We start from the raw sequence: 27100 nt of genomic DNA, 5'->3' as shown, positions 1-27100 counted from the left end.
CACAGCAGAAATTAACACATGGTAGATCAACCATACTTCAATAAATTTACAGAAGAGCAGTGGCTTAAATTGCCACAATGTCATCCAAGATATAAATAAAATAATTTTCCCTAAAGAAATGTAAAAGGAGGAGGTCTGGATCACAGAGCAATATTGACGCAAAGCACTTAAACACGGAGATCTGAACTTTAGTTTTTGACTTTATTATTTTTCATTGTATTGCTGCTCACAGCCAGACAAACTGAACTGGTACTAAATAGGACCTTGGCCTCCCCCAAGCCCAACGGGCTCTCCAGGATGCACGCGCATCTACAGTGCGCCCCCTGAAAAGGAAAGTCGGCTGGAACCACTCCGGGTGAGCGAACGCAGGTTTCCAGGGCGAAAGTAACCGGAGTCGGCCGACCGGGTCGGCCCCGCCCCCTCCCACGAGTTTCGCCGGGTGTCCGGCCCCGCCCCCTCTTTTATTTCGCGCTCGCCACCGGGAGCTGGAACTTTGTAACCCGAGCGCGCGGGCTCTGCGCTCCTCCCCACCCCGGTGCGGCCCTCCCGGGAGGAGCAGGAGGTGGGACCTGCGGGCGGGAAGGCTCGGGACGCCGGCGCACGAGGATCGGGGACCCCGGAGAGCTCAGCCGCCCAGAGGAGGAGCTGGACTGGGAGCCGAGCGCGCGGCCCGAGAACCGGAGGCAGCGGTCCCGGCCCGGGGGCGCAGAGGGGCGGCGGAAAGGTCCCGCGCTCGGAACTGAGGCCCGGGGAATCTGGACTCCCTGCCCCGCGTTCTCGCAGCGGCCGTAGCCTAGGAGCTCGGCAGCTGTGTCTGGAGTCCCGGCGGCGGCGGCGGCCGCGGGGGACGAGGAGGAGGAGCTGCAGCTGGACGGTGGCAGCCGGAGGAGGAGCCGCGCCGCTGTCCCGTGCGCCGGGGAGCGGGCCGCGCCGCCCGGGCCGCGCCGCGCTGGGATGCCCCGCTGACGGCGGCGGCCATGCAGCCTTGACAGGGCGCTCGGGCGCGGGGACCGGCCGCGGGGCGCGCCGTCCCGGGAGGGCAGCAGGACTTCACCGCCGACTCCAGCCCCGCTGGGTGCCCGGCCCTCCACGATGGAACCGGTGACAAAGTGGAGCCCCAAGCAAGTGGTGGACTGGACTAGAGGTAAGCGAGCCTGGGGGTCCCCCGGCGTCTCCAGCCCGGGGGATCGGGCCGGCGGGGAGCTGGGATCGGGGTTGAGGGGGTGGCGCTCAGCCCCTTCTGCAGGCGAGAAGCTTTGAGAGCGCAGCGCGGTGAGCCTGCAAACTTCTCTGCGCCTGTCGTTCTGGTGCCCGCTTTCGGGCGTGCGGGTTGTGGCCAGTCGAGGGGAGCCTCATCTTTAAACCCAGGGGGTACGGGTGGCCTCTGAGGATGAGGGTTCGGGGCGCAGATGTCGGGCCGGGGCGCCCTCCCTGCCCTACCGGGGTGCGGTGCCCCGAGGCCCGGCTGCCCACCCGGGAGCGCAGAAGCACAAGGCGCCTTTGTGTGGGAGACTCCCCTCGGACCTCGTAAAAACGCCGCCTGCCCAGAGCAGTTCGCAGCGTGAAGAGGCGGTTGGACAGGTACAGGGAGACTCCGGCGGCCCGGCGAGCCTCTGTTTTTGTTGGAGAAGGAGCCGGGGCAGCACCGGAGCCAACACTGAGGCATTCGCGCCGGCGAGAAGCCTGGAGCCAGACTCCCCGGGACTCGGTGACTTTTGCTCCGGGAAGGCGCCAGTACCCCCCGCTGGCGCCGCAGTCTTAGGCCACATCTAAACCCTGGGAAGAAGTCTGCTTGGAACCATTATCCTGAGTTACGCCGTCTTTGGGGACGAGGACAGGCCGTGGGTTGAAGAGGCCGCGGGTGCGGGACCGAGGCTGGGGGCTTGGACTCTGAGCTGTCACTCTTACTGTTAAGTACCTCCCACGATGTCGAAGCAAAAGTGATAGAGGTTCCTCAAGCCTCTATAAATCCTTTCAAGAGAATGGGTCCGCCAAGAACAACCTGTGTTTTCGTGGGTTCCACACCCCCCGCCCAGCTCAGCATCTGTGTCAAGTTACTATTTTGTTTTCTTTCTTCTATCTGCTCTTTCAGGTGAGGAATGGTGTCCTTTCTCAATAATAATAACTAGAATTGTGTAGCGCTTTACAGTTGGCTAAGAGCTCTGTCTCTGTTATTGCCCTTGGTCATCCGTAAGCCCGAGAGGTAGGTAACGCGGGTAAGATCAGGTCATCTTTCTAACTGTCTCACCCATGGTTGCAGCATCATCTGCATCTCATTTCTCCCGCCTGCCGAATACACACAGACCATGTGCAATGGGGTGTCCCAGACGTGTGGGAGATGTGGGGTGTCAGTGGGGGGCATCTCTGACCATTCATTCTGGGAGAAGGGACAGGATACACTCTCTCCTAAAAAGAGGTTTGTCCAGGGACCACATTTTGGGGGCTCTTACTTAAAGCGAAGATGAAAACACCAAATACTTCTATGTGGAGTAATGTGTAACTAACAACGTCCATGCTTGATATAAAACATAAAATCTGTAGAGACCCAGATGCTATTTTGAAATGGGATGTGTTCCCCTATCCAAGATACTACTAGGTCCCTTGTCTAGCAACTTGTCTGCTCTGAGTTGGTTGATCTATTTTACCATTATGTCCATCAGAGAAGCAACCTAGAAAATTGATGACATCAGTTTTTGATCTGGAGAGCTGCTCTGTCTAATATGGTAGCCAGTAGTCACTCATGGGCCTTGGGCTCTTGACACATGGCTGGTCCGAATTGCCCTGTGCTGTAAGTGTGGAATACACCCTAGGGTGAAAACAGCATATAAGCTATCTCATTACTAGTTTTTTTTAATAGTCATTACATGTTGATAGTATTTTGACATTGGGGGTAAATAAAGTTTATTACTAAAGTTAATTTCACCTGTGTATTTTTACCCTCTGAAAGGTGGCTCCTGAAAAATGTAAAGTTACACAAGCGGCTGACTTGTGCAGCTCCCATTATATTTCTGTGGATAGTGTTGCGCCAGAGTGAAAGAAAGGGTTAAACTTACCACTCTTTGGCTTTCCTGAGCAGTTGCCAGCCTACCTGATAATGTATAACCAGAAAAGCGGTAACAGGCACACAGGGGTATTTTGGAGTGAGGTCTTCACACCCTCAAGATTTTTACCTTTGTTTTTTGATCCCCCTTGGGATTAGGAGAGAAGCGTGAATTTACAATCTGTTATGCTTGTTTAGCATTTAAAAGGGAGAGCAGATTAAACTGCTTTTGGGATCCTGCTGCCTTGACGTTGTGACTTAGTGGAGACCGCTCTCACTGAGGGAAGGTTTCCTATTGGCCTGCAAGAGCAGTTATGGGTGGTTCAGTTTTCAGTGTCTTGATGTCTGGAACATTGGGTGCTGATTAGGGTACATACCTGTGGCTACTACGTGGCAACTTTATACAAAATGCTTGTGCCCTTTAGACCCTTAGGTGCAGCCCCCTAGAATGACCCGGATACTTTCTGTGTTAGAATCTAGAAAAGATAAAAAGAGCAAGTGTGTAGCCAACTCTTAGACAAGAGGCTACATTCTCCCAAGTTGTGTGACACATTACTTGAATATTTCTCAAGAGTCATGATGTGAAAGTATTGACTTTTTAATGAACTGTTGGCTTATGCAAACTTGTTTGCTTATAGGACTATTTTTAGCTGTCTTTGTTAACCTTTCTACCCAACCCCCATTTTATAAATACATCCTACTGATAAGCAGCTCTTCGTGTAGACTTTACCACTCTTGGCATCTTATGACTGTGGTAGCGGTGATGGTGAACACTGAAGAAAGCCTTAGATTTAACACTGTCTAAATCCAACCACAATCTACAGCTTGCTTTCATGCTGATGTTATTAGGCAGATGCATACATTAGGAAAAAGGTTGATGTCTACAGAATGAAGTAATTCATCTGGTTTTTATTACTGTTACTATTTTTATTTGTTAATCGCTAGCACTACCGGAGAAGGCAGTGGCACCCCACTCCAGTACTCTTGCCTGGAAAATCCCATGGATGGAGGAGCCTGGTGGGCTGCAGTCCATGGGGTCGCTAAGAGTGGGACAGGACTGAGTGACTTCACTTTCACTTTTCACTTTCATGCATTGGAGAAGGAAATGGCAAGCCACTCCAGTGTTCTTGCCTGGAGAATCCCAGGGGCGGGGGAGCCTGGTGGGCTACCGTCTATGGGGTCGCACATAGTCAGACACGACTGAAGCGACTTAGCAGCAGCAGCAGCAGCACTACCACCACCATTGTTGCAATATTAGTAGTGAAGTGAAACAAAACGAAAGTGTTAGCCGCTCAGTCGTGTCTGACTCTTTGCACACCCATGGACTGTAGTCCCCCAGGCTCCTCTGTCCATGGAATTCTCCAGGCAAGAATATTGACGTGGGTTACCATTCCCTTGTCCAGGGGATCTTCCCAAGCCAGGGATCGAACCTGGGTCTTCCAAATTGCAGGCAGATTCTTTACCTTCTGAGCCACCAGGGGAACTGTACCATAATATCAGTAGACCTTCAGTGAGTGTTAGCGCAGGTCTAAGCATTGCACATGTGTTAGCTCACTTAAATACGCAAGCACCCTTTGAGGCAGGAGCTGTCATTTCCATTTTGCACTTGAGAACACCGAGGCACAGGCAAGTTAAGTACCCTGACGGTTGGTACACAGCTGAGAAGTGTTTGGCCACGGACGGGTTGGCTTTGTTTCCTTCCATCTTCTCAGGAGGTTCTTCCCAGGGTCACTGTAAGGACTGGCAGCATCTTTACCACACTGATGAGGAGACCATCAGAAGCCCCACCATGAGTCCTCTATCATGTGTTAATGCAGGAGACTCATCTGCTGTGTGTGTCTTATTCCCCCTATTCTGTGTGTGTCAGGGAAGTTATTTGTAAGTCATATCAATTCATTGTTTCATGGCACCATGCCTTCCAGATGATTTGATAAAGGATTTTGCAAAGCAAATGAACTTTTACAACACGTATCAGGCAAGAAAAAGGTCAGCTGTGTGTAACAGAAAACCCAGTTTTTGGTGGACTAACCAAATGAATTTTGGTTTTTCCTTGTAAAAGGAGTCTGGGGATAGGGAATTTAGGACTTCATGGGGGCTTCGTGGTGTCATCAGGATCTCAGGGTCTTTGTCATCCTGGTTCCAGTTAGCTGGTTCTTCTTCCTTTAGCCTCTAGGGTTGCTGAAAAAGGAAGGTCCTTTTCTTTTGGCAGCTGTAGATCTACCATTTGGCCATGGGTCAAGAACTCTGCTTTATTCCAATTTCTTGCCAGTTCTATCTCCTGGACTCCAGCCATAGAATTTTCTTAATCATAATAATAGAAAAACATTCATTGAAACATTTGTTATGTATTAGATAGTGGGCCACATACTTCATTTAGGCTTCTTCATTTCATCCTCAGAAAACCCAGAGAAGTGTATGAACCATTATTAGCCCACAGTAAAGACAAAGAAACTAAAGAAGAGAGAGGGAGTGTTTGGTCCCATGCTGATAGGCGGTGATACTCTAAATGCCTTTCTCTGCTCCACTATTTCATTACTTCTGTGGCTTTTACCAGGTATTGGAACTTAGAGAGTAGGGGCTGTGGAATCAGACTCTGAGTTTGTATCCCGGTATCTCCTCTGCCTGTATGAGCTTATGTAAGCTCTTATATTACTACTCCTTGTTTTTATTGCTTCCTCTCCTCTTTCATCCTATAGCTCCAGGACATAAATTGTTCTCTCTGAGTGGCCTTGTCTGTCAAAAGGTTGATTCTTAACCATTCAGGGACACCAGTCGGTGTCGTGGAGATTTCTCTGCCAGGCACGCAGAGGACCTGGGGTGGGACTTGTAGCTGGTTAAAAAGGTTCTTGTTTCCTGGCCCCTCCTCCTCTGGCTTTTTCTAAGTTGATATTTTATTAAATTCTCTACATTTTATACTCATAACAAGAGTGTTGCATCCTATCTGCAAAGTAAATTCTAGGTGTAGCTAAAGCTTAATTAAGAAGAGTAAACTTAAACATATTAGAAAAAAGCATATGAAAGACTATTAATTCATCTTAGGCAAATTTCTTTTAAAAATACTAAAATGCAGAAATAATAAAAAGTGACAAGACACACACAGATGCCCAGCAAGTATATGAAAAGATGCTCGACATCACTAATCAGGGGAAGAGTCTTAGTTTGTCCTGTGATAATAGGTGCTTCTCGCCAATGTCATGCACTTTCTGTGGGTAAATAAGTTCCAATTGTATTTTCTCAACTGTTTTCTTGCAGTAACTGGACTTCCAATGACCATGGCGTTAGGACTGGCTCTTGCTTCGGACTGTGGACCTCTGTCTGGCGCCTAGTCCAAGACTCGTGGCACCCACATCACCCGGGAGCTTGTTAGAGATGCAGAAGCTACAAGCCTGCTGACTCAGAATCTGCATTTTAACAAGAGGCCTTGGTGATCTGTGTGCTCAGTGCGGCTGGAGAGCTCTGTTCTAGCAGCCGCTGCAAACGGGTTTTCTCCCTTTGCTGGTAGGTCCTGCTGGTCTGATCGGACTTGGGCTCCATCTGTTTCATTTAAGGTCCCCAGGGATGACACTTAACTTCAGGGTGCTTGACTTGGCCACTAATTAAAGCAGAAAAGCAATCTTAGGGTGTGTGTTTATGTTTATAAGCACCACCTAGCAACAGCATCAGGTGCTTCTCCACAAACTGAATGAGACATTTCTCTTGAGCTTTCTTCCATATTTCTTGGGACGTGAAGTGTTCTCATAACAACATTTTTTTTCCTAGTTTTTTTTTTTTTTTTTTTTAAGATAAGCAGTAGGAAGGGTGTCAGGGGGTGGCCGTGGGTGTGTATGGTTGAAGTGTGCTCTTAAGATCCTCAGGTGGACTCAGAAGGATGAGATGGCCTTTTAGCCAATCACTGGCCATACCATCTGCTATTGCACCAGGTTCACCAAACTTAGATGATTTTGAAGGGAGACTTCTTCGTTGCTGGAAAATGACACTGAATGTCATTTCAGGGCAGGTCTCAAAATTTGGAAGCACATCAAGGCCGGGTGTCCGAGCTCTATGACGGTGGAGATTGTTCACGCCACACCTGCACGCCTCCCTTTTGCGTTCATATCATTGCGGAAAGCTGCGGGCGCTTCTCTTTTCTGTCTTGCTGCTTCTGTGTCATCACCATCTCACTGTTTGTCCATTCCTAGCTTGTTGTGTTCCAGCTCCAGGACATCCGTGTTCTCACCTTTTTCCTCTTTGCTCTCGTTTCGTGAGGTTTCTGGGGTTTCCACCCGTGGTTTAGCCATTAGTTGGGCTTTCAACCAGGTTTTATTTACCCGAGCTCGTCCATATTTGTGCTTATCTGACATTTTCACAAGCCCCAGAGGGGCACAGTGAAGGTATCCCTCTACCATAGATGAGGAGAGAGGCTTCAGACGTGACACGAATTGTCCCAGCTCAGAAGGCCAGACCCCACAGACTTCTTGTTCTCTTGTTTTGGGCAGCCCCTGTGCCTCCTCTGGTCAAGATGGTGCTTTCCATTCTCTCTCCATCAACAAGTGATGGGAGGGGCAACTTCAAAGAGCTTTGGACTTTTGTATTTCCTGAGGTTCCCTTCAGGGTTTCTACTCTTGGGATAGATTAGAAACTTTCTTTCTCTTTCCTTCTTTCTTTTTTTATTTCACAGCTTGAGCAGAACCCTACATATTTTGGACCTGACCTTTTAGCATTTGAGACTCTTCTTGCCAGTTACTTATTATTATTGTAGTTTGTTGACTATGTTGTATTGTTTCAGAATGTAGCTCCATAATGGAATGAATCATTTCACTTGTTGATTCTCTTAATCTGATTTTTATTTTGAGTATCATATGATAGTTTTTTTTTTTTTTTGTCTGCTACAGTTAACATTTCTATTTGATGGAACCACATCCATCCATACATACCTACATTTAACTCTTCAACAGCACCTGTGATTTTTATGGCTTCATTTCCTGCTTGCCTTTGATTCTTCACAGCTTTTTCATTGTAACTGCTATGGGAGAGATCGGGCCTGGTGAATAATATGCATGGTTTGGAATAAAATAGAGCTGGATTCAGATTCTGTATTTGACAGTAACTGATTTGAAAACCTGGGTAAGTATCTTATCTTCCTGAAGCTTGACTGAGTTTTCTTATCTGTGAAATGGGACTGCTAATTAACTCAGTGTTTTTGTTAGAATTAAAAGAGGTAACATGAAGAAAGCATTTTGCATAATGTATGGCATATATGTGTTCACAAACTCGTTATTGATTAATTCATAATAACTCCAAGTTAATATGTGCTATAATTGAGTTATTATTGCTTAAATATTTTATTCTGTTGTGACTGATCGTAATCTTTCACGCTTACTAATAATTTATGACAGTTCCATCCTCCTCTGTGTTGATAGATAGGTGGTAAGTTAACTTCACTCTCTGCCTTCTCCTCATTATTTCCTTGTGCACTTTTCTCTCACTTCCTTTGGGGACCTTGTGTGTCCTGTAGGGGGCTTCCCAGGTGGCTTAGTGGTAAAGAATCTACGTGCCAGTGCAGGGACACAGGAGGTGCGGGTTTGATCCCTCAGTCGGGAAGATCCCTTGGAGGAGGAAGTGGCAGCCCACTCCAGTATTCTTGTCTGGAAAATCCTGTGGACAGATGAGCCTGGTGGGCTACAATCCAAGGGGTTGCAAAGAGTTGGTCACGACTGAACAATTGAGCACATGTCCTGTAGGAAGGTGGTACCATGGAAAGGTTTAGTCGTGGCTGTCTTGGAGAGAGCTCAGGAAGAACACTTTCCTTGACATCAAATTCCATGCTGAGTAAAAAGAGAATTTTTTTCATTCAGCAGCTGATTGCTGAGGACCTACTAGGTTCCAGGCATTGTGGAACTTAGCACCTCCAGGTCCAGATGCTGGAGATCCATCTGTGTTTTAGGTGCAGGGGTCCAGCTGGGTGCCTGCTTTAATGGGGCAGAAGTAGGGATGACAAGCAACAGTAACAAAACCACCACCCAAACAAGCAGATGCTGCTGCTGCTGCTACTGAGTCGCCTCAGTCGTGCCCGACTCTGTGTGACCCCATGGATGGTAGCCCACCAGGCTCCTCCATCCAGGGGATTTTCCAGGCAAGAGTACTGGAGTGGGGTGTCATTGTCTTCTCCAAACAAAGCAGATGAACAAGAAAATATCCAGTCATGATCAGAGAGGTGAAGGAGCATGACTGATTGGTAGGCTTCTTTGGATGGTGTCTCCCTCTGAGAAGATGATACTTGGGTATGAAAGGCAAGAAGGAACCAGTCACTGGAAAATTAGGGGGAGCACCATTGTAGACCAAGGAACAGCCAGTGCAAAGGCCCTGAGGTGCAAATGAACTTGGAGCCTTTGAAGAATGGAAGCATGGTAGAGTCATGAAGAGCAAAGACAGTGGGGCTGTGCTGGATGGGGTTGGGGTGAGAGAGAGACACAATGGTCAGATCATGGAGGGTCTTACAGGTCTTAGGCATTTGTAATATTTTCTAGTTACTCTGGAGGGCAGGGGAGTGACATGATCTGATCTGGATTCTCGAGGCAGAAGTGAGTTTAGGGAGCCCCGCTGGAAGGCACTGCGATATTCTGGAGATAATATTATTACTATATTGGGTGAAGGTATTGCTGACTCCAGCATCTGAGAAGCCAAGGTCTAGGTACTGTTGGTTCACTGGTAACATCACATCTGGATAATTTAAAAATTATCTTTGAAGTTGGGATGTAAATTCTTTTTTTTTTTTTCCTTTCTCTGCCAGGGTTAGGAGCTCCCCTCTGCTCCCCGCATCCTGATTACTCTCTTGTCATTTAAAAGGGAGGTGCAGCCCTGCTCTCTGCGTTCACATGCTTCGTTCACGTCATTGTTTTCTTCTGGCACATTTTGCTGGGAGCTACAGTTTCTGAGGCTGTTTATCCATCTATGAATAGGGTTTTTGTGAAAGTGGACTTAGCCTAGTTTGTTTTCTTTGACATCAAATGACTGAACAGTTTTTAACCTGGGATCAGGAGGGCAGAGGCAGTTGTGTTTACTAGAGCAAAACAGTTCCTTAGAATTCAGTAGGTTGTAAAAATCAGAAAGTTTTTTTATGAAAACTTAAAAATAGTTGAGTCAAAGGAGCCGGTCAATAGATCTAATGGAAAATATTTTGCTCCACTAAATGACTATCATAGTTTTACTTTAGAAAATTGAGTCACCGTAGTTTTGATTGAGCAGAGGGTATGTTGAGACATTTTCAACAGGTGAGAGTTGGACACATTAAAAAAAACAAAAACCGCAGTGCATCACTTATCAACAGGGAAGGAGTGAGTGGGAGAGAACTGAAGGTCGGTAGGTTTATACTGAGGCTTCCCTGGTAGCTCAGCTGGTAAAGAATCCACCTGCAATGCAGGAAACCCCAGTTCGATCCCCGGCTCAGGAAGATTTCCTGGACAAGGGATAGACTATCCACTCCAGTATTCTTGGGCTTCCCTGGTGGCTTAGATGGTAAAGAATCCGCCTGTAATGAAGGAGACGCAGGTTTGATCCCTGGGTTGGGAAGATCCTCTGGAGAAGGGCACAGCAACCCACTCCAGTATTCTTGCCTGGAGAAAACCATGGGCAGAGGAGCCTGGTGGGCTACAGTCCGTGGGGTCACACGGAATTGGACACTAAGCACAGCACAGCACAAGTTCATTCTGGGGCTTCCCAGTTGGCACTAACGGTAAAGAATCCACCTGCCAGTGCAGGAGACGAAAGAGACATGGGTTCGCGCTCTGTGTTGGGGAGATCCCTTGGAGAAGGGAACGGCAACCCACTCCAGTATTCTTGCCTGGAGAATTCCATGGACAGAGGAGCCTGGCGGGCCGTGGTCCACAGCGTTGCCATGAGTTGGGCCCAACTGAAGCGACTTAGCACAGCAGCACAGGTTGACATTAGAATAACCTAGAAGCTTTACCTCGTACACCTGATGTCAGCCCCACACCTTTAAGGAGGGTATCTCTCAGGCTTTTAGAGGAAACCCCCTCTGTGTCATCAGTCAGAAAAGGCGGCGAGCATGACCGTATGAATCATGCCTTCCTGAGGAAGACCTTTTAGTGAAAGGAAATATTCTATTTCCTATTTTCAGAGATTTGCAGCAGACGGGAAATTCAGAAGTTTGGGGTTTAGGAGTGGATGTGTGTGTACGTGAGTGAGTGTGTGTTTATGTGTTTCTAACTTTAACCTATGAAAATTGAACAGACTTTTGTGTTCTCAGAGTAGTTTTATATTACCATGTCTTGGAGAGAATCAAGTCAAAAGTCTACCTGGAATATGACCTTTGAAACAGGAAAACTAGCTCACTGTGTAGAGTGGGACCAGACTTCATGAAGCATCATTGATACCGTCAGCACCATCTTAGCATGGGTTTCAACGGGAGTCTTAAACTCACTGTGAGCAGATGACACAGCTGTGAGTAGAGTTTATGAAAGTGACTGTCTACACCAGAAGCTAAAATTGTTGGTAATAAGTATTAAATAAAAAACACAAATACTCCTTGCTAGTAAGACATCCAGAGGTTGATGGTATGAAGTGATTTGGTTACAAGCACGCTAGGCATTTTCATACTGTTGCTCAATCTACCGCACAATTGCACTCATCTCACATGCTAGTAAAATAATGCTCAAAATTCTCCAAGCCAGACTTCAACAGTATGTGAACTGTGAACTTGCAGATGTTCAAGCTGGATTTAGAAAAGGCAGAGGAACCGGAGATCAAATTGCCAACATCTGCTGGATCATCAAAAAAGCAAGAGAGTTCCAGAAAAACATCTATTTCTGCTTTATTGACTATGCCAAAGCCTTTGACTGTGTGGATCACAACAAACAGTGGAAAATTCTGAAAGAGATGGGAATACCAGACCACTTGACCTGCCTCTTGGGAAATCTGTATGCAGGTCAAGAAGCAACCTGGACATGTAACAACAGACTGGTTCCAGGTAGGGAAAGGAGTACTTCAAGGCTGTATACTGTCACCCTGCTTATTTAACTTCTATGCAGAGTACATCATGAGAAACACTGGGCTGGAAGAAGCACAAGCTGGAATCAAGATTGCCTGGAGAAATATCAGTAACCTCAGATATACAGATGACACCACCCTTATGGCAGAAAGTGAAGAGGAGCTAAAAAGCCTCTTGATGAAAGTGAAAGAGGAGAGTGAAAAAGTTGGCTTAAAACTCAACATTCAGAAAACGAAGATCATGGCATCTGGTCCCATCACTTCATGGGAAATAGATGGGGAACAGTGGAAACAGTGAGAGACTTTATTTCTTTGGGCTCCGAAATCACTGCAGATGGTGATTGCAGCCATGAAATTAAAAGACGCTTACTCCTTGGAAAGAAAGTTATGACCAACCTAGATGGTATATTAAAAAGCAGAGACATTACTTTGCCAACAAAGATCATCTAGTCAAGGCTATGATTTTTCCAGTGGTCATGTATGGATGTGAGAGTTGGACTATAAAGAAAGCTGAGCACCGAAGAACTGATGCTTTTGAACTGTGGTGTTGGAGAAGACTCTTGAGAGTCCCTTGGACTGCAAGGAGATCTAACCAGTCCTTCCTAAAGGAAATCAGTCATTGGAAGGACTGATGTTAAAGCTGCAACTCCAATACTTTGGCCACCTGATGCGAAGAACTGACTCATTGGAAAAAACCCTGATGCTGGGAAAGATTGAAGGCTGGAAGAGAGGGGGATGACAGAGGATGAGATGGTTAGATGGTATCACTGACTCAATGGACATGAGTTTGAGTAAACTTTGGGAGTTGGTGATGGACAAGGAGGCCTGGAGTGCTGTGGTCCATGGGGTCACAAAGAGTCAGACTTGACTGAATGACCGAACTGAACCCCTCAGCCAGGTTTAAGAATCTCATTGAAAGCTGATATGCAAAGAAAGACTCTTTTTGGAGGTGGAGAAACACTAATTCTTACTTGTGCTTAGTCACTCAGTCTTGTCTGACTCTTTGGGACCCCATGGACCGTTGCCCACCAGGCTTCTCTGTCTATGGGATTTCCCAGGCAAGAATACTGGAATGGGTTTCCATTTACTATTCCAGGGCATTTTCCCAACCCAGGGATCGAACCTGGGTCTCCTGCTTGGCCGGCAGAGTCTTTACCACTGGGCCACTTAGTTGGGATACTTAATGAGCACCTGTAAATCTGTGACAATTGTCCCTGGTTCCTGACATTCACAAGAAATAAGCATAATGTGGCTCAATGTCTTGTCACCACTGCTCTTGAACTTTCTTTTTTAGTGTTTCCAAACTGCAGTCTACTTTTTGTTTTAAACAAGTGTATATATTTAAAAGCTGGATCCTGTTTTAATTTAATTAAACGTAAGGTTTTTTAAAAAAATTTAGTGAAGTATAGTTGATTTGTAAATTTCTACTGTACAGCAGAGTGATTCAGGTATATGTATATATACATTTTTTCATATTCTTTTCCATTCAGGTTTATCTCAGGATATTGAGTATAATTTCCAGTGCTATATAGTGGGGTCTGGTTGCTTATCCATTTGCCTTCCCTTTTCGACATCAGAGCTTAGACATGTAAATTCTCAGGCCCTATCTGAGACTCACAGATTCAGAGACTCTGAGTGTGGAATGTAGGAAGCTCTGTTTTAACCAATCTGTCAGTGATTCTGGTGCCGGCTAAAATTTGAGAATCACCAATGTGTACCACTTGTGTAGAACCATAAATGATGTTTGTCAGACCATCCTCCATAATTCTTGTCTCCAGTTGGTTTTCAGCTAGCACATAACAGTTGATTAGGAAAGAGAACTTTTCTAGTAGGGACCGTTGTTATGTATTTCGGTAGGTGCATCAATGCAACGAGGTCTGTAAGCATCCTTTCCACAGAGTGGGCAGGGAAGGGTTAAAGCCTTTGCACCTCTGGGCTCCTAGCCAGTTGCACCACCCCAGGCCCAGGGGATCCTTTGGTTGCGTACTTCAGCCAGGTTGAGTGTTCAGCCCCAGGTAAACACAGAATGAGTGGAATGCCTTAGGGTCAGGCAGCACCTGTTTAGGGTTTTGTGTGGGATTTCCAGGCCTGGTGCTCAGGCAGGAGCAGAATGTGACACCTTCTCCCCCATTCCACTTTGAGGGAGAGAGGATAGTTTTTCTCTTTCATTGAGCGCTCTGGCTTTGAACAAGCCATGCAGTAGTAAAGGGCAGGGAGGGAAAGAAAAGGCAGAAACCACTGGCAAACATGTTGCAGTCCAAGGTGAAAAGCTCTTTTGTTTTAGTCCATGGACTGGAGTCAGTGCAGGTGGAGTTTGAGAGCCCTCTCCCGCAGTTGACAAAGGCCAAGAGAATCCAGAAGTAGAAAGCTGCTACAGAAGTGAGCCCTGAGGACCAGGGGTGGTGCTGAGACTTGCAACAAGAGCTGCAGACTTAGATGCCTGCAGGGGCCTGGAGGCAATGTCAGAGATTGAAATGTGGGGGCAAGGGAGCAACAGGGAGTGGTGGAGACTGTGGCAAACCCCAAGATACAGGTGCTACACAGTCTCTGCTGACCACGAACCCACAGTTCCTAGAATATTCTGAGTTTTTGTTGTTCTTTTTGTTTTCGAATGAAGCTGGCTGTCTGGCTTTATTTGTGTCGTTTTCTAGTTTTTAGGAATCTGTCAACAGATTTTTTTTTTTTTGGTATGGGCTATGGGCTAGTGTGTTGATTCTCCTGCAGACAGCTGTGTGTGCATACTCAGTCACTCAGTTGTGTCCGACTCTTTTGTGATCCCATGGACTATATAGCCCTCCAGGCTCCTCTGTTTATGGAACTTTCCACACAAGCATACGGAAGTGGGTTGCCTTTTCCTACTCCAGAAGATCTTCCCTACCCAGGGATTGAACCCACGTGTCTCCTCCTTTGGCAGGTAGATTCTTTACCACTGAGCCATCTGGGAAGCCTGTGGACAGTTGTGGTCAGATGTTAATTGTCTTAGTGAGAAAAAGACGTATAAGATGTGAATACACTTAGCTGCATGGCAGTCCATTCATTATTTAGCAAAGCTGTTATCTTTAATTTCATTTTGCTACTTAATGAGTTCTCTTATTACTAGTATTGCAATATGTAATTCCCTACAAGTATTATTAAGCCAGAAATACCAGTGCCTTGATGAACTCAGCAGACCATTGAGTAGTTACTCTTCAGTGTGAAAACAGGAATTTGGCTTCTCTTGATTGAGTTTACTTTGCCATTGGGTGCCGGCGCACCAAGCGTAGGCGGCTGCGAGGGCCGGCCGGTGCACTAAGCGTGGCCGAGAGGAGCTACCCTGCATCCGAGGTCAGTGGCGGCTGGGTGGAGCTACCCCACGTCCGAGGTCAGGGGCGGCGGCCGGGAGGAGACACACCACGTCCGAGGCCAGGGCCGGCGGCCGGGAGGAGCAACCTGGGGAGCGGTGGCTGGTGCAGGTGCAGGAAGGCCTAGAGGAGCTATCCCACGTTGAAGGTCAGGAACGGCATCGGTAAGGAGATACCCCTCGTCCAAGGTAAGGAGCAGCGGCTGTGCTTTGCTGGAGCAGCCGTGAAGAGATACCCCATGCCCAAGGTAAGAGAAACCCAAGTAAGATGGTAGGTGTTGCAAGAGGGCATCAGAGGGCAGACACACTGAAATCATACTCAAAGAAAACTAGTCAATCCAATCACACTAGGACCACAGCCTTGTCTAACTCAATGAAACCAACCCATGCCTGCGGGGCAACCCAAGACGGGCGGGTCATGTTGGAGAGGTCTGACAGAATGTGGTCCACTGGAGAAGGGAATGGCAAGCCACTTCAGTATTCTTGCCTTGAGAACCCCATGAACAGTATGAAAAGGCAAAATGATAGGATACCAAAAGAGGAACTCCCCAGGTCATTAGGTGCCCAATATGCTACTGGAGATCAGTGGAGAAGTAACTCCAGAAAGAATGAAGGGATGGAGCCAAAACAAAAACAATACCCAGTTGTGCATGTGACTGGTGATAGAAGCAAGATCTGATGCTGTAAAGAACAATATTGCATAGGAACCTGGAATGTCAGGTCCATGAATCAAGGCAAATTGGAAGTGGTCGAACAAGAGATGGCAAGGGTGAACATTGACATTCTAGGAATCAGCAAACTAAAATGGACTGGAATGGATGAATTTAACTCAGATGACCATTATATCTACTACTGCGGGCAGGAATCCCTCAGAAGAAATGGAGTAGCCATCATGGTCAACAAAAGAGTCGGAAATGCAGTACTTGGATGCAATCTGAAAAAACCACAGAATGATCTCTGTTCGTCTCAAAGGCAAACCATTCAATATCATAGTTATCCAAGTCTATGCCCCAACCAGTAATGCTGAAGAAGCTGAAGTTGAACAGTTTTATGAAGACCTACAAGACCTTTTAGAACTAACACCCCCAAAAGTCGTCCTTTTCATTATAGGGGACTGGAATGCAAAAGTAGGAAGTCAAGAAACACCTGGAGTAACAGGCAAATTTGGCCTTGGAATGCGGAATGAAGCAGGGCAAAGACTAACAGAGTTTTGCCAAGAAAATGCACTGGTCATAGCAAACACCCTCTTCCAACAACACAAGAGAAGACTCTACACATGGATATCAGCAGACGGTCAACACCGAAATCAGACTGATTATATTCTTTGCAGCCAAAGATGGAGAAGCTCTATACAGTCAACAAAAACAAGACCGGGAGCTGACTGTGGCTCAGATCATGAACTCCTTATTATGAAATTCAGACTCAAATTGAAGAAAGTAGGGAAAACTGCTAGACCATTCAGGTATGACCTAAATCAAATCCCTTATGATTATACAGTGGAAGTGAGAAATAGATTTAAGGGCCTAGATCTGATAGATAGAGTGCCTGATGAACTATGGAATGAGGTTCATGACATTGTACAGGAGACAGGGGTCAAGACCATCCCCATGGAAAAGAAATGCAAAAAAGCAAAATGGCTGTCTGGGGAGGCCTTACAAATAGCTGCGAAAAGAAGAGAGGCAAAAAGCAAAGGAGAAAAGGAAAGATACAAGCATCTGAATGCAGAGTTCCAAAGAATAGCAAGAAGAGCTAAGAAAGCCTTCCTCAGCCATCAATGCAAAGAAATCGAGGAAAACAACAGAATGGGAAGGACTAGAGATCTCTTCAAGAAAATTAGAGATACTAAGGGAACATTTCATGCAAAGATGGGCTCGATCAAGGACAGAAATGGTATGGACCTAACAGAAGCAGAAGATATTAAGAAGAGGTGGCAAGAAAAAAAAAAAAAAAAGAAGAGGTGGCAAGAATACACAGAAGAACTGTACAAAAAAGATCTTCACGACCCAGATAATCATGATGATGTGATCACTAATCTAGAGCCAGACATCTTGGAATGTGAAGTCAAGTGGGCCTTAGAAAGCATCACCACGAACAAAGCTAGTGGAGGTGATGGAATTCCAGTTGAGCTGTTTCAAATCTTGAAAGATGATGCTGTGAAAGTGCTGCACTCAATATGCCAGCAAATTTGGAAAACTCAGCAGTGGTCACAGGACTGGAAAAGGTCAGTTTTCATTCCAATCCCAAAGAAAGGCAATGCCAAAGAATGCTCAAACTACTGCACAATTGCACTCATCTCACATGCTAGTAAAGGAATGCTCAAAATTCTCCAAGCAAGGCTTCAGCAATACGTGAACCGTGAACTCCCTGATGTTCAAGCTGGTTTTCGAAAAGGCAGAGGAACCAGAGGTCAAATTGCCAACATCCGCTGGATCATAGGAATAGCAAGAGAGTTCCAGAAAAACATCTATTTCTGCTTTATTGACTATGCCAAAGCCTTTGACTGTGTGGATCACAATAAACTGTGGAAAATTCTGAAAGTGGTGGGAATACCAGACCACCTAACCTGCCTCTTGAGAAATCTGTATGCAGGTCAGGAAGCAACAGTTAGAACTGGACATGGAACAACAGACTGGTTCCAAATAGGAAAAGGAATACGTCAAGGCTGTGTATTGTCACCCTGCTTATTTAACTTCTATGCAGAGTACATCAGGAGAAACGCTGGACTGGAAGAAGCACAAGCTGGAATCAAGATTGCCGGGAGAAATATCAATCACCTCAGATATGCAGATGACACCACCCTTATGGCAGAAAGTGAAGAGGAGCTAAAAAGCCTCTTGATGAAAGTGAAAGAGGAGAGCGAAAAAGTTGGCTTAAAGTTCAACATTCAGAAAACGAAGATCATGGCATCCGGTCCCATCACTTCATGGGAAATAGATGGGGAAACAGTGAAAACAGTGTCAGACTTTATTTTTTTCGGCTCCAAAATCACAGCAGATGGTGACGGCAGCCATGAAATTAAAAGACGCTTACTCCTTGGAAGAAAAGTGATGACCTACCTAGATAGCATATTGAAAGGCAGAGACATTACTTTGCCGACTAAGGTCCGTCTAGTCAAGGCTATGGTTTTTCCTGTGGTCATGTATGGATATGAGAGTTGGACTGTGAAGAAAGCTGAGCGCCGGAGAATTGATGCTTTTGAACTGTGGTGTTGGAGAAGACTCTTGAGAGTCCCTTGGGCTGCAAGGAGATGCAACCAGTCCATTCTGAAGGAGATCAGCCCTGGAATTTCTTTGGAAGGAATGATGCTGAAGCTGAAGCTTCAGTACTTTGGCCACCTCATGCGAAGAGTTGACTCATTGGAAAAGACTGATGCTGGGAGGGATTGGAGGCAGGAGGAGAAAGGGACGACCGAGGATGAGATGGCTGGATGGCATCACGGACTCAATGGACATGAGATGAGATGGTGATGAACAGGAAGGCCTGGCGTGCTGTGATTCATGGGGTTGCAAAGAGTTGGACACGACTGAGTGACTGAACTTGTGGTATTGGTGCCCAACAGGAAGTGTTTCTGTTTGTACAGTAAGATTTTATGTATCAAATAAAACATATGCCCTGAAATAAGGCATTTGCTCTTAACTTCTCCGCTGGCTTTTGTGGTCGTGTTTCAAAAGTCACCAGTCTACTCAAGGTATTTCTGTCTTCCTGGTGTGCTGAATTGGGAGACAAACAGGAAAAGCAGTAGTGTCAGTGGTCACACTGGGGTAGTACTCACCCCAAAATGCAATCCACAAAACTTCACGACAAAGATTTCAGGGTATTTCAGCGTTCCAGCTTGCTTTGTAAAGAAACAGTCCATTTGTAAAGGAACAGTGTATGTGTGTGTGTATAAAGACACACACATACATGTAAGTATACAGGCTATATTTATATAAATACATATACACATGCATTATCGATCATCTTTTGTTAAACTTTTATTAAGTGTTCATTTCTACTATTTATTCTTTTTGAAAATTTAAAATGAAAAAAAAATATAGATTTCCTTTTTGGTATCGGTTCCTCTGCTTCATTCGAGGAACAGAAAGACCAGTTATAAACGACAGTTTGAGAGCCACTACCTTTAGGAAGTTTGTTCTTAATTCAGTGGATAATGGAGAAGTAATAGAGGGGTTTGAAAGGAGGCATATTGCTGGCAGAACTGTGGGATGTTGGGGGGTGGGGGTGGGCTTTGGACAGAGGAGTGGTTGGAGTCTGAGACCAGCTCCAGGAGGCATTTGATCTGGCCTCTTGGGGAGAGTTGAAGAGGCCTGTGTAAGAGCAGGGGTCTTGAGAGGGGTGGGAGGAAGGGCTGCTGAGAGAGGCATGGCCCATGAGTGGTCCTGAAGCCTTGGCAGGGTTGCTCGTGGGAGTGGAGAGAAGGGGACCATGTGTGTCTCCCTGCCTTAGCGTGGCAGTGCCACCCTGGAGTCTGTGGAATTCTGGGAAGAGCTGCTTTGCAGGTTTGGGAGTGAGCTCACCTTACAGGGACCACCCTCAGAAGACGTTCCAGTTTGTAGAGGAGACATCTTTTGCACGGGACCAGCATCTCTCATGATTCAAACACTCCGGAAAACAGAGTGCCCTCTCTCATGGCAGCACTCTGATCATCTCATGTTTTAATGAGGTGTAAATATCATGCAGATTGGCACACGGAATGTGTTAAAATAGGAGAGTGTTAGTGGAAATTTAGGTCCTCCACCTTGAGTGTGAAATGATGCAATACACATGAATTTGACACCCTGAATTATTTCGGTACGGTGCAGTCTAAGACATGGCACACGAAGTGAAGTGGAGAAGATTAGAGCCCTCCAGGACAGCATGTCATGGAGATACACAGTCAGCGAGAGATACACAGTCAGCGCTCAGTGCAAAAAAATGCATCTTAGAGTAATCCCTTCAGTCTTGTTCAACGCCTAGTGAGATCAGCGTTTCTGGCTGCCATTCCTGTGTGGGTTGAGGAGCCGGTTCCCTGAGATTAGTGGCCCCTTTGCATTACAGCGGCTGGAAGAGCGCCAGGGGTGTGTAGGTCTTGACCAGGGCCTGGCACTCAAGGGGATGACAGGTCTGTCCTCCACAGGCGTGACATGACCTGTTTTCTTATTCGTCATTGGCTTTACCAGACCTTAGAAGTAGATATGATCTTTTCTGTGAGTTTCAGGTAAAGCTAACAGATTCTTTACTTAACAGGAACCACTGTAATACGATGGGGCTTCCCTGGTGGCTCAGACGGTAAAGAATCTGCGTGCAATGTGGGAGACCCAGGTTCGGTACCTGGGTTGGGAAGATCTCCCGGAGAAGGGAATGGCAACCCACTCCAGTATTCTTGCCTGGAGAATCCTTCTGGACAGAGAAGCCTAGCGGATTACAGTCCGTGGGATCACAAAGAGTGAAACAGGACTGAGCGCCTAGCGTCACCATAAAATGATAGGCGATCTTTCTTACAACATCTTGCCTGGTATTCTGCACGCCTGGCATTTCTCTTAAAATCTACTCATTTCTCAGCTGTGACTTTTAAATGCTAACTGCCCTACCTGGTATTCTGAAATGATGCCGCATGTCTTTCACATTGTGTGTAGCTCTGGAAACGAAGTTTTGGATGACGTAGTGTCACTAGGCTGTGTTAAGAGAAATATAATCCTAACTCTTTTGCATTTAACTTTTCCATCTGTTAACTCGAGTGCCCTGTTAGCCGGCACTTGCACCAGGCTTGGTGAGGGTCGCTAGTCACCAGGCAGTCATTCAGCAGATTTGTATCGAGTGCCTACTCTGTACAGGCACTGTTCTGAGAGCTGAGGGTCCAGCAGTGAAAAGAAGAAAGTGTAGTTCCTGTCTTCCCGGAGCAGATGTTCTAATGGGGCAGACAGCCAGTAAGTAAAACTTGTAGCACCTGGGTGTCGTACATGCTGCTGGCCAGGCCCAAAGGTGGATGCAGAGGGACGTCGTGGATACAGAGTTCGCTGATGACCAGGGGAAAGCTTTTGGTGGGCACCTCGGCTAAACAGGTGAAAGAATGTTCTTGGCAGAGGGAAGATGCTCTGAGACAGGCCAGGTCCTGGCATGTGGAGGGAGCAGGGAGGCCAGGGTGTCTCAAGCAGAGGGAGCCAGGAGGAGAACAGCAAGAGATGAGGTCAGAGGAGAGGGGCCCCCACATCGTGCAGAGCCTTAGGGATCATTGTGTGTGCTTTGGCTTTAATTTGGCATTTGAGGAGCCTTTGGAGGGTTTGGAGCCAAAGAGTGATATCAGATGTACATTTTAAGGTTACAGTGGTTGCTGTGTTGAGTCAACAGAAGTGAGCAAGCAGCGGGGATCAGGGAGCTAGTTGAAACACTGGGGTGGGCTTCCCTGGTGGATCAGTGATAAAGAATCCACCTGCCATTACAGGGGACACGGGTTCCATCCCTGCTCTGGGAAGATCCCACATGCCGTGGAGCAACTAAGCCTGGGCACCACAACTATTGAGCCTGTGCTCTAGAGCCTGGGAGCCACAACTCTTGAAGCCCGTGCACCCTGGAGCCCGTGCTCTGCAACAAGAGATGCCACTGCAATGAGGGGCCCTCTCACTGCAACCAGAGAGTAGCCCCTGCTCTCTGCAACTAGAGAAAGGCCCGTGCAGCAACAAAGACCTAGCATGTCCCCAAATAATAATACTGAAAAGAGACACTGGGGCCATAATCATCTGAGAGATGATGCTGGGAGCCAGGGGGAGCTGTGGCCCCTCTGCAAGAGGTGGCCATGTTCTGGGTGTTCTGAAAGGCACTGGGTTTACCAAGAAATCGAGTGGTGGTATGAGAGAATACCCATGATGCTTTTGGTCTGTGGAGTTGGAAGGACAGAGTTGCTGTCCACGGAGAGGTGGGAGAGTGTGGGAGGAGGTGGTTAAGGGACTATCCGGATTTGAAATATCCAGTGCTTACTGGTTTGCTGAATGAAGCCAGTGGTTGGATGAGTATGTGCATTAGTGGGGGAGCTTGGGATTAGAAAGACATTTGGTGGCCACTGGGGTATACGTCAGACGTCAGAGAAGGAAGTGACAACCCACTCCAGTGTTCTTGCCTGGAGAATCCCAGGGACAGAGGAGCCTAGTGGGCTGCCGTCTATGGGGTCGCACAGAGTCGGACACGACTGAAGTGACTTAGCAGCAGCAGCAGCAGGGGTATATGACGTGGTGTTAAAATCTCTGAGGCTGGATGTTATCACCCAGTGAGCGGGCGGAGGGAGACAAGAGAAGAGAAGAAATCTGGGGTATCCCCACCTTTACAAGTCCGGAGGAGTTGAGCAACCAGCAAGTCGCTGCCAGTAAATAGAAGGACATTTGTGTGTGTGTGGAGGGATGATGTACAGGAAAGAGTGATCAGCTGGGCCCAGGGCTGCTGGTGGGCCAGTAAGGGGACACTGAAAATTGACCAGAGTATTTAGTGTGTGGAAGATATTGGTGAACTTGACAGTTTTGGTGGGTTGATGGATGCAAAAGTCTGAATAAACTCAAGAGCAAACCGGAGAAGAGCCCCTGATGTCCCGAGAGACCACGCAGTGTTGAAGCGACTTTCCGAATGAATGCAGCACTGTTTTAGTCTCAGTATGACTTAAGGGCTGAATGCATTTTAACTGTTTAAAATCTGTAACCATCTTTTGGAATAGACGACTGCTTGGTAACTAGATATGTGATGAATTAAGACGTGTTTTGCCCTCCCTGAACTGGGTAACAGAACACCGTAGATTATGGAGTCTCTTAACGTTTAATACTAACAAAGCTATTCATTCACTGAATGACTGTGGACCAGTGACTTCTGTAGAGAAGTTATTCCACAGAAACTCTCTCACTGCTTCATGCATGCATGCTCAGCTGTGTCCGAAACTTTTTGTGGCCCCATGGACTGTAGCCTGCCAGGCTTCTCTGTCTATGGAATTTTCCAGACAAGACTGGAGTGGGTAACCATTTCCTCCTCCAAGGAATCTCCTCCCTGGGGATGGAACCTGTGACTCTTGCATCACCTGCATTGGCAGGCGCATTCTTTACCACCGTACCTCCTGGGAATTCCTCTCTGCTCCATGTTTGGGTTTTGTGTTATTCCATAGTTTACCCACTTAGGTAGAAAATATTTATTATGGATGGACCCAAAACCTTGGAAGAATCCCTTGTTGCTGATACTCACCTTCATATAAGATTTATATGAAATGTTTTGAATGCAGTGAAATCATGTACGAAAGTGAAGTCGCTCGGTCGTGTCCGACTCTTTGTGACTCCATGGACTGCAGCCGAACAGGCTCCTCCATCCTTGGGATGTTTCAAGCAAGAATACTGGAGTGGGGTGCCAATTCCTCCTCCAGGAGATCTTCCTGAACCAGGGATTGAACCCAGGTCTCCCGTGTTGTAGGCAGACGCTTTACTGTCTGAGCCACCAGGGAAGTCCTGAAATCATGTATAGTAAGTAAAGTCACTCAGTCATGTCTGACTCTTTGTGACCCCATGGACTGCAGCCCACCAGGCTCCTCAGTCCATGGGATTCTCCAGGCAAGAATACTGGAGTGGGTTGCCATTTCCTTCTCCAGGGGATCTTCCCGACTCAGGGATCAAACCCAGGTCTCCCGCATTGGAGGCAGACGCTTTAACCTCTGAGCCACCAGGGAATGATGTTTATTACAGCCCGGAGGTGGAAGCCATTTGTTAGCAGGAAAACTGGTGCAAATAGAGATAAACCAGTCAACTTTAAATGTAAATCATCAAACATTCATCAAGCACCTATCCTTTGTCTCTAATAGGTGCAGTGATGGGGTCCCTGTGTCTTTGGCATCTTCTGTTGAGTGGAGTTTACAGGCAAGCCCATAGGCACTTCAGCTCCAGGGCATCCTAGGAGTGCAGAGGAGTAATCGAGTGTTTGAACGGGCACAGCATGGAGGGCTCTTGGAGGAAGCCACATCCAAGTCCAGACCTGTAGGGTGAGCAGAAGGTAGCCAGGCCTAGAGGAGGGAGGAGGGGAAAGAGAAGGTTTGGGAGAAAACTGGGTGACCAGAGAGACATGGCATTTACTTGCAACTGAAAGAACTTGATTGTGCTGGGTCTGTCCAGAGGTGGTGTGGAGAGAGATGAGCCTGGAGGAGTGATGTGTGTGGAGTGGGCTGCATCCCCAGGGACCTGTTTATGCTTCTGAGCAGGTGGAAGTCAACGGAGGACTTTATGTCTTGGAGTGGCTTTCCTTTGGGAGGAAGTGTGTCAAGTAGATGGGGAAACAATGGAAACTGTGACAGAGTTTATTTTCTTGGGGTCCAAATCACTGCAGATGGTGACTGCAGCCATGAAATTAAATGATTCTTGCTCCTTGAAAGAACAGCTATGGCACACCTAGACAACATATTAGAGAGCAGAGAGGTTACTTTGCCAACAAAGGTCTGTCTAGTCAAAGCTATGGTTTTTCCAGTAGTCATGCATGGATATGAGAGTTGGACCATAAAGAAAGCTGAGTGCCAAAGAACTGATGCTTTCAAACTGTGCTGTTGGAGAAGACTCTTGAGAGTCCCTTGGATTGCACGGGGATCAAACCAGTCAATCCTAAAGGAAATCAACCCTGGATATTCTTTGGAAGGACCGGTGCTGAAGCTGAAGCTCCAATCCTTTGGCCACCTGATGTGAAGAGCCAACTCATTGGAAAAGACTTGATACTGGGAAAGATTGAAGGCAGGAGAAGGGGATGACAGAGGATGAGATGGTTGGGTGGCATCACCGACTCAATGGACATAAGTTTGAGTCAGTTCTGGGAGATGATGGAAGGACAGGGAAGCCTGGCGTGCTGCAGTCCGTGGGGTCGCAAAGAGCTGGACATGACTGAGCACACATGAAATGTACGGGAAACCCTTGAATCTCCAGGAGAAATAGCGGTTAAAGCCTTTGTGCAAAAATTAACTTGACTTCCTGGGTATTTATTTCCTTTGATCTGTAAATGTGAAATTGACCAGACTTTTATTGCACAAGGGAACATAACACTTCATTAAAAAAAAAGAAGTTATTAAAACATTGACTTGATTGAAAAAAGAGATAGGAGTTGGGCTGCTAGGCAGTGGGAGAGGGGAGGAGGTGGTGAGGATTGGTGGGGAAAGGCATCTGAGAGGAGGAGGGGGCCGGGGAGCTGGAGGAGGTGAGGCTAAGGGGGTGTGGCCTGGAGGTCACACCTTGAGCTGTGGGTGTTCAGTGTGTTATCACCTGCAGTCTGCTGCCCGTGGCTGATTAATGATTAACGATCCGTCCTAGCTCTGAGTATAATGCAGTCTTTATGTGACTCAGAGTTTTCACTCTAGTGGGTGAGCTAAAGCAATAGCAGAGTTATTTGTAGGAATTTACGCTCTAGAAGTGGTCATAATGTGCCCGCCTGGATGGGAGGGGAGTTTGGGGGGAAATGGATACTTGTGTATGTATGGATGACTTGCTGTGCTGTGCACCTGAAACTTGGGGCTCCCAGGTGGCACTAGTAGTAAAAAACCTGCCTGCCAATACAGAAGATGCAAGAGACGTGGGTTCAGTCCCTGGGTCAGGAGGATCCCCTGGAGGAGGGCATGGCAACCCGCTCCAGTATTCTTGCCTGGAGAATCTCGTGGACAGAGGAGCCTAGCGGGCTACAGTCCATGGGGTTGCAAAGAGTCAGATATGACTTACATGACTTAGCATGCACACACACACCTGAAACTATTACACAGTTTTTCGATTATAGTCCAATATAAAGTAAAAAGTTTTTTTTTTTTTTTTTAAGTAAAACCTTGAAAAAAAGAAGTGGTCATAAATATCATCCAAGGGTTTGAAAGTCTCCCCATCCCTGCAACCCAAAAGTATGCTGGAGCATGTAAGAAATGCTGTCCCCTACTCCCGATTCCAGTTTTAGTTTGGTGCGGTTGATCACTGAAATCATAACAGTACATACTATGAACGTTTCAGATGCAAGCCCGGATGAATCACACTGGCTCTGCCAGAAGTGGCTGCCTGGGTATTCATTTCTGAGGTCCTGAACTCTGGAAGGACACGCAGATTGTACTTAAAACTAATGGGACTTGATTATGGTAGGATGAGAAACAACAAATGGGGACCCACCTCTGCAGGGCGTGGCTGCCCTTCCTCCTGCTCTGCATTGTTCTGGGTGGTGGACGTGGCCACCTCCTTCCCAGGGTTAAACATATACCCAGTTCTGGGAAAGCTTCCATCTTCAACAGTCCACAGTGATCATTCAGGGAATGTGGTTTTAAAAATAATTTAACAAGGTAAAATTTTAGTTTTTAATAGCTTCCACTTGAAAATCCCAGCCAGTTTTTCTGCTTCTATCCCCCCTGCCTGCTTCCCCTGTGATTTCTGAGTATGGGATCTCTTGGAAGATCTTTATAGCTTTTACTGTAATTAATTTCACATCGTTCTCTGTATGTTTTAACAATTGGAAGTTCTGTAATATCAGTTCTTTTTGCATCACTGAAGGTGTTCCTGTTTCTCCTTCATCTTAAAAAAAAAAAAAAGGCCTTAGAATGGATATTGCAAAGGTATTTTATTAGCTACTGTATAGCACTGGAACTCTGCTCAATATTTTGTAATAACCTAAACGGGAAAAGAATTTGAAAACGAACAGATACTTGTATATGCATAACTGAATCACTTTGTTAAATACCTGAAAGTAACAAAACATTGTTAATCCCTTACACTTCAATATAAAATAAAAATTAAAGT

At 46.7% G+C, this 27100-nt stretch overlaps 1 protein-coding gene across 3 annotated transcripts in view; it reads left to right on the top strand.

The window, feature by feature from the left end:
• The first annotated feature begins 513 nt into the window (after positions 1-513).
• The window catches only part of CNKSR3 (CNKSR family member 3), a 107759-nt gene continuing 81172 nt past the window's right edge, over positions 514-27100 (top strand). For all 3 annotated transcript variants that reach the window (XM_040238722.1, XM_040238723.1, XM_040238724.1), the window contains exon 1: positions 514-1144. In XM_040238722.1, coding sequence (XP_040094656.1) covers positions 1093-1144 — 52 coding nt within the window. In that variant the 5' untranslated portion in view covers positions 514-1092. The remainder of the gene's footprint in view (positions 1145-27100) is intronic.

The sequence above is a fragment of the Oryx dammah genome, unplaced genomic scaffold (assembly GCF_014754425.2).
Source record: "Oryx dammah isolate SB20612 unplaced genomic scaffold, SCBI_Odam_1.1 HiC_scaffold_4, whole genome shotgun sequence".
Taxonomy (NCBI): Eukaryota; Metazoa; Chordata; class Mammalia; order Artiodactyla; family Bovidae; genus Oryx; species Oryx dammah.
This window is presented reverse-complemented; position numbering and strand designations above follow the sequence as displayed.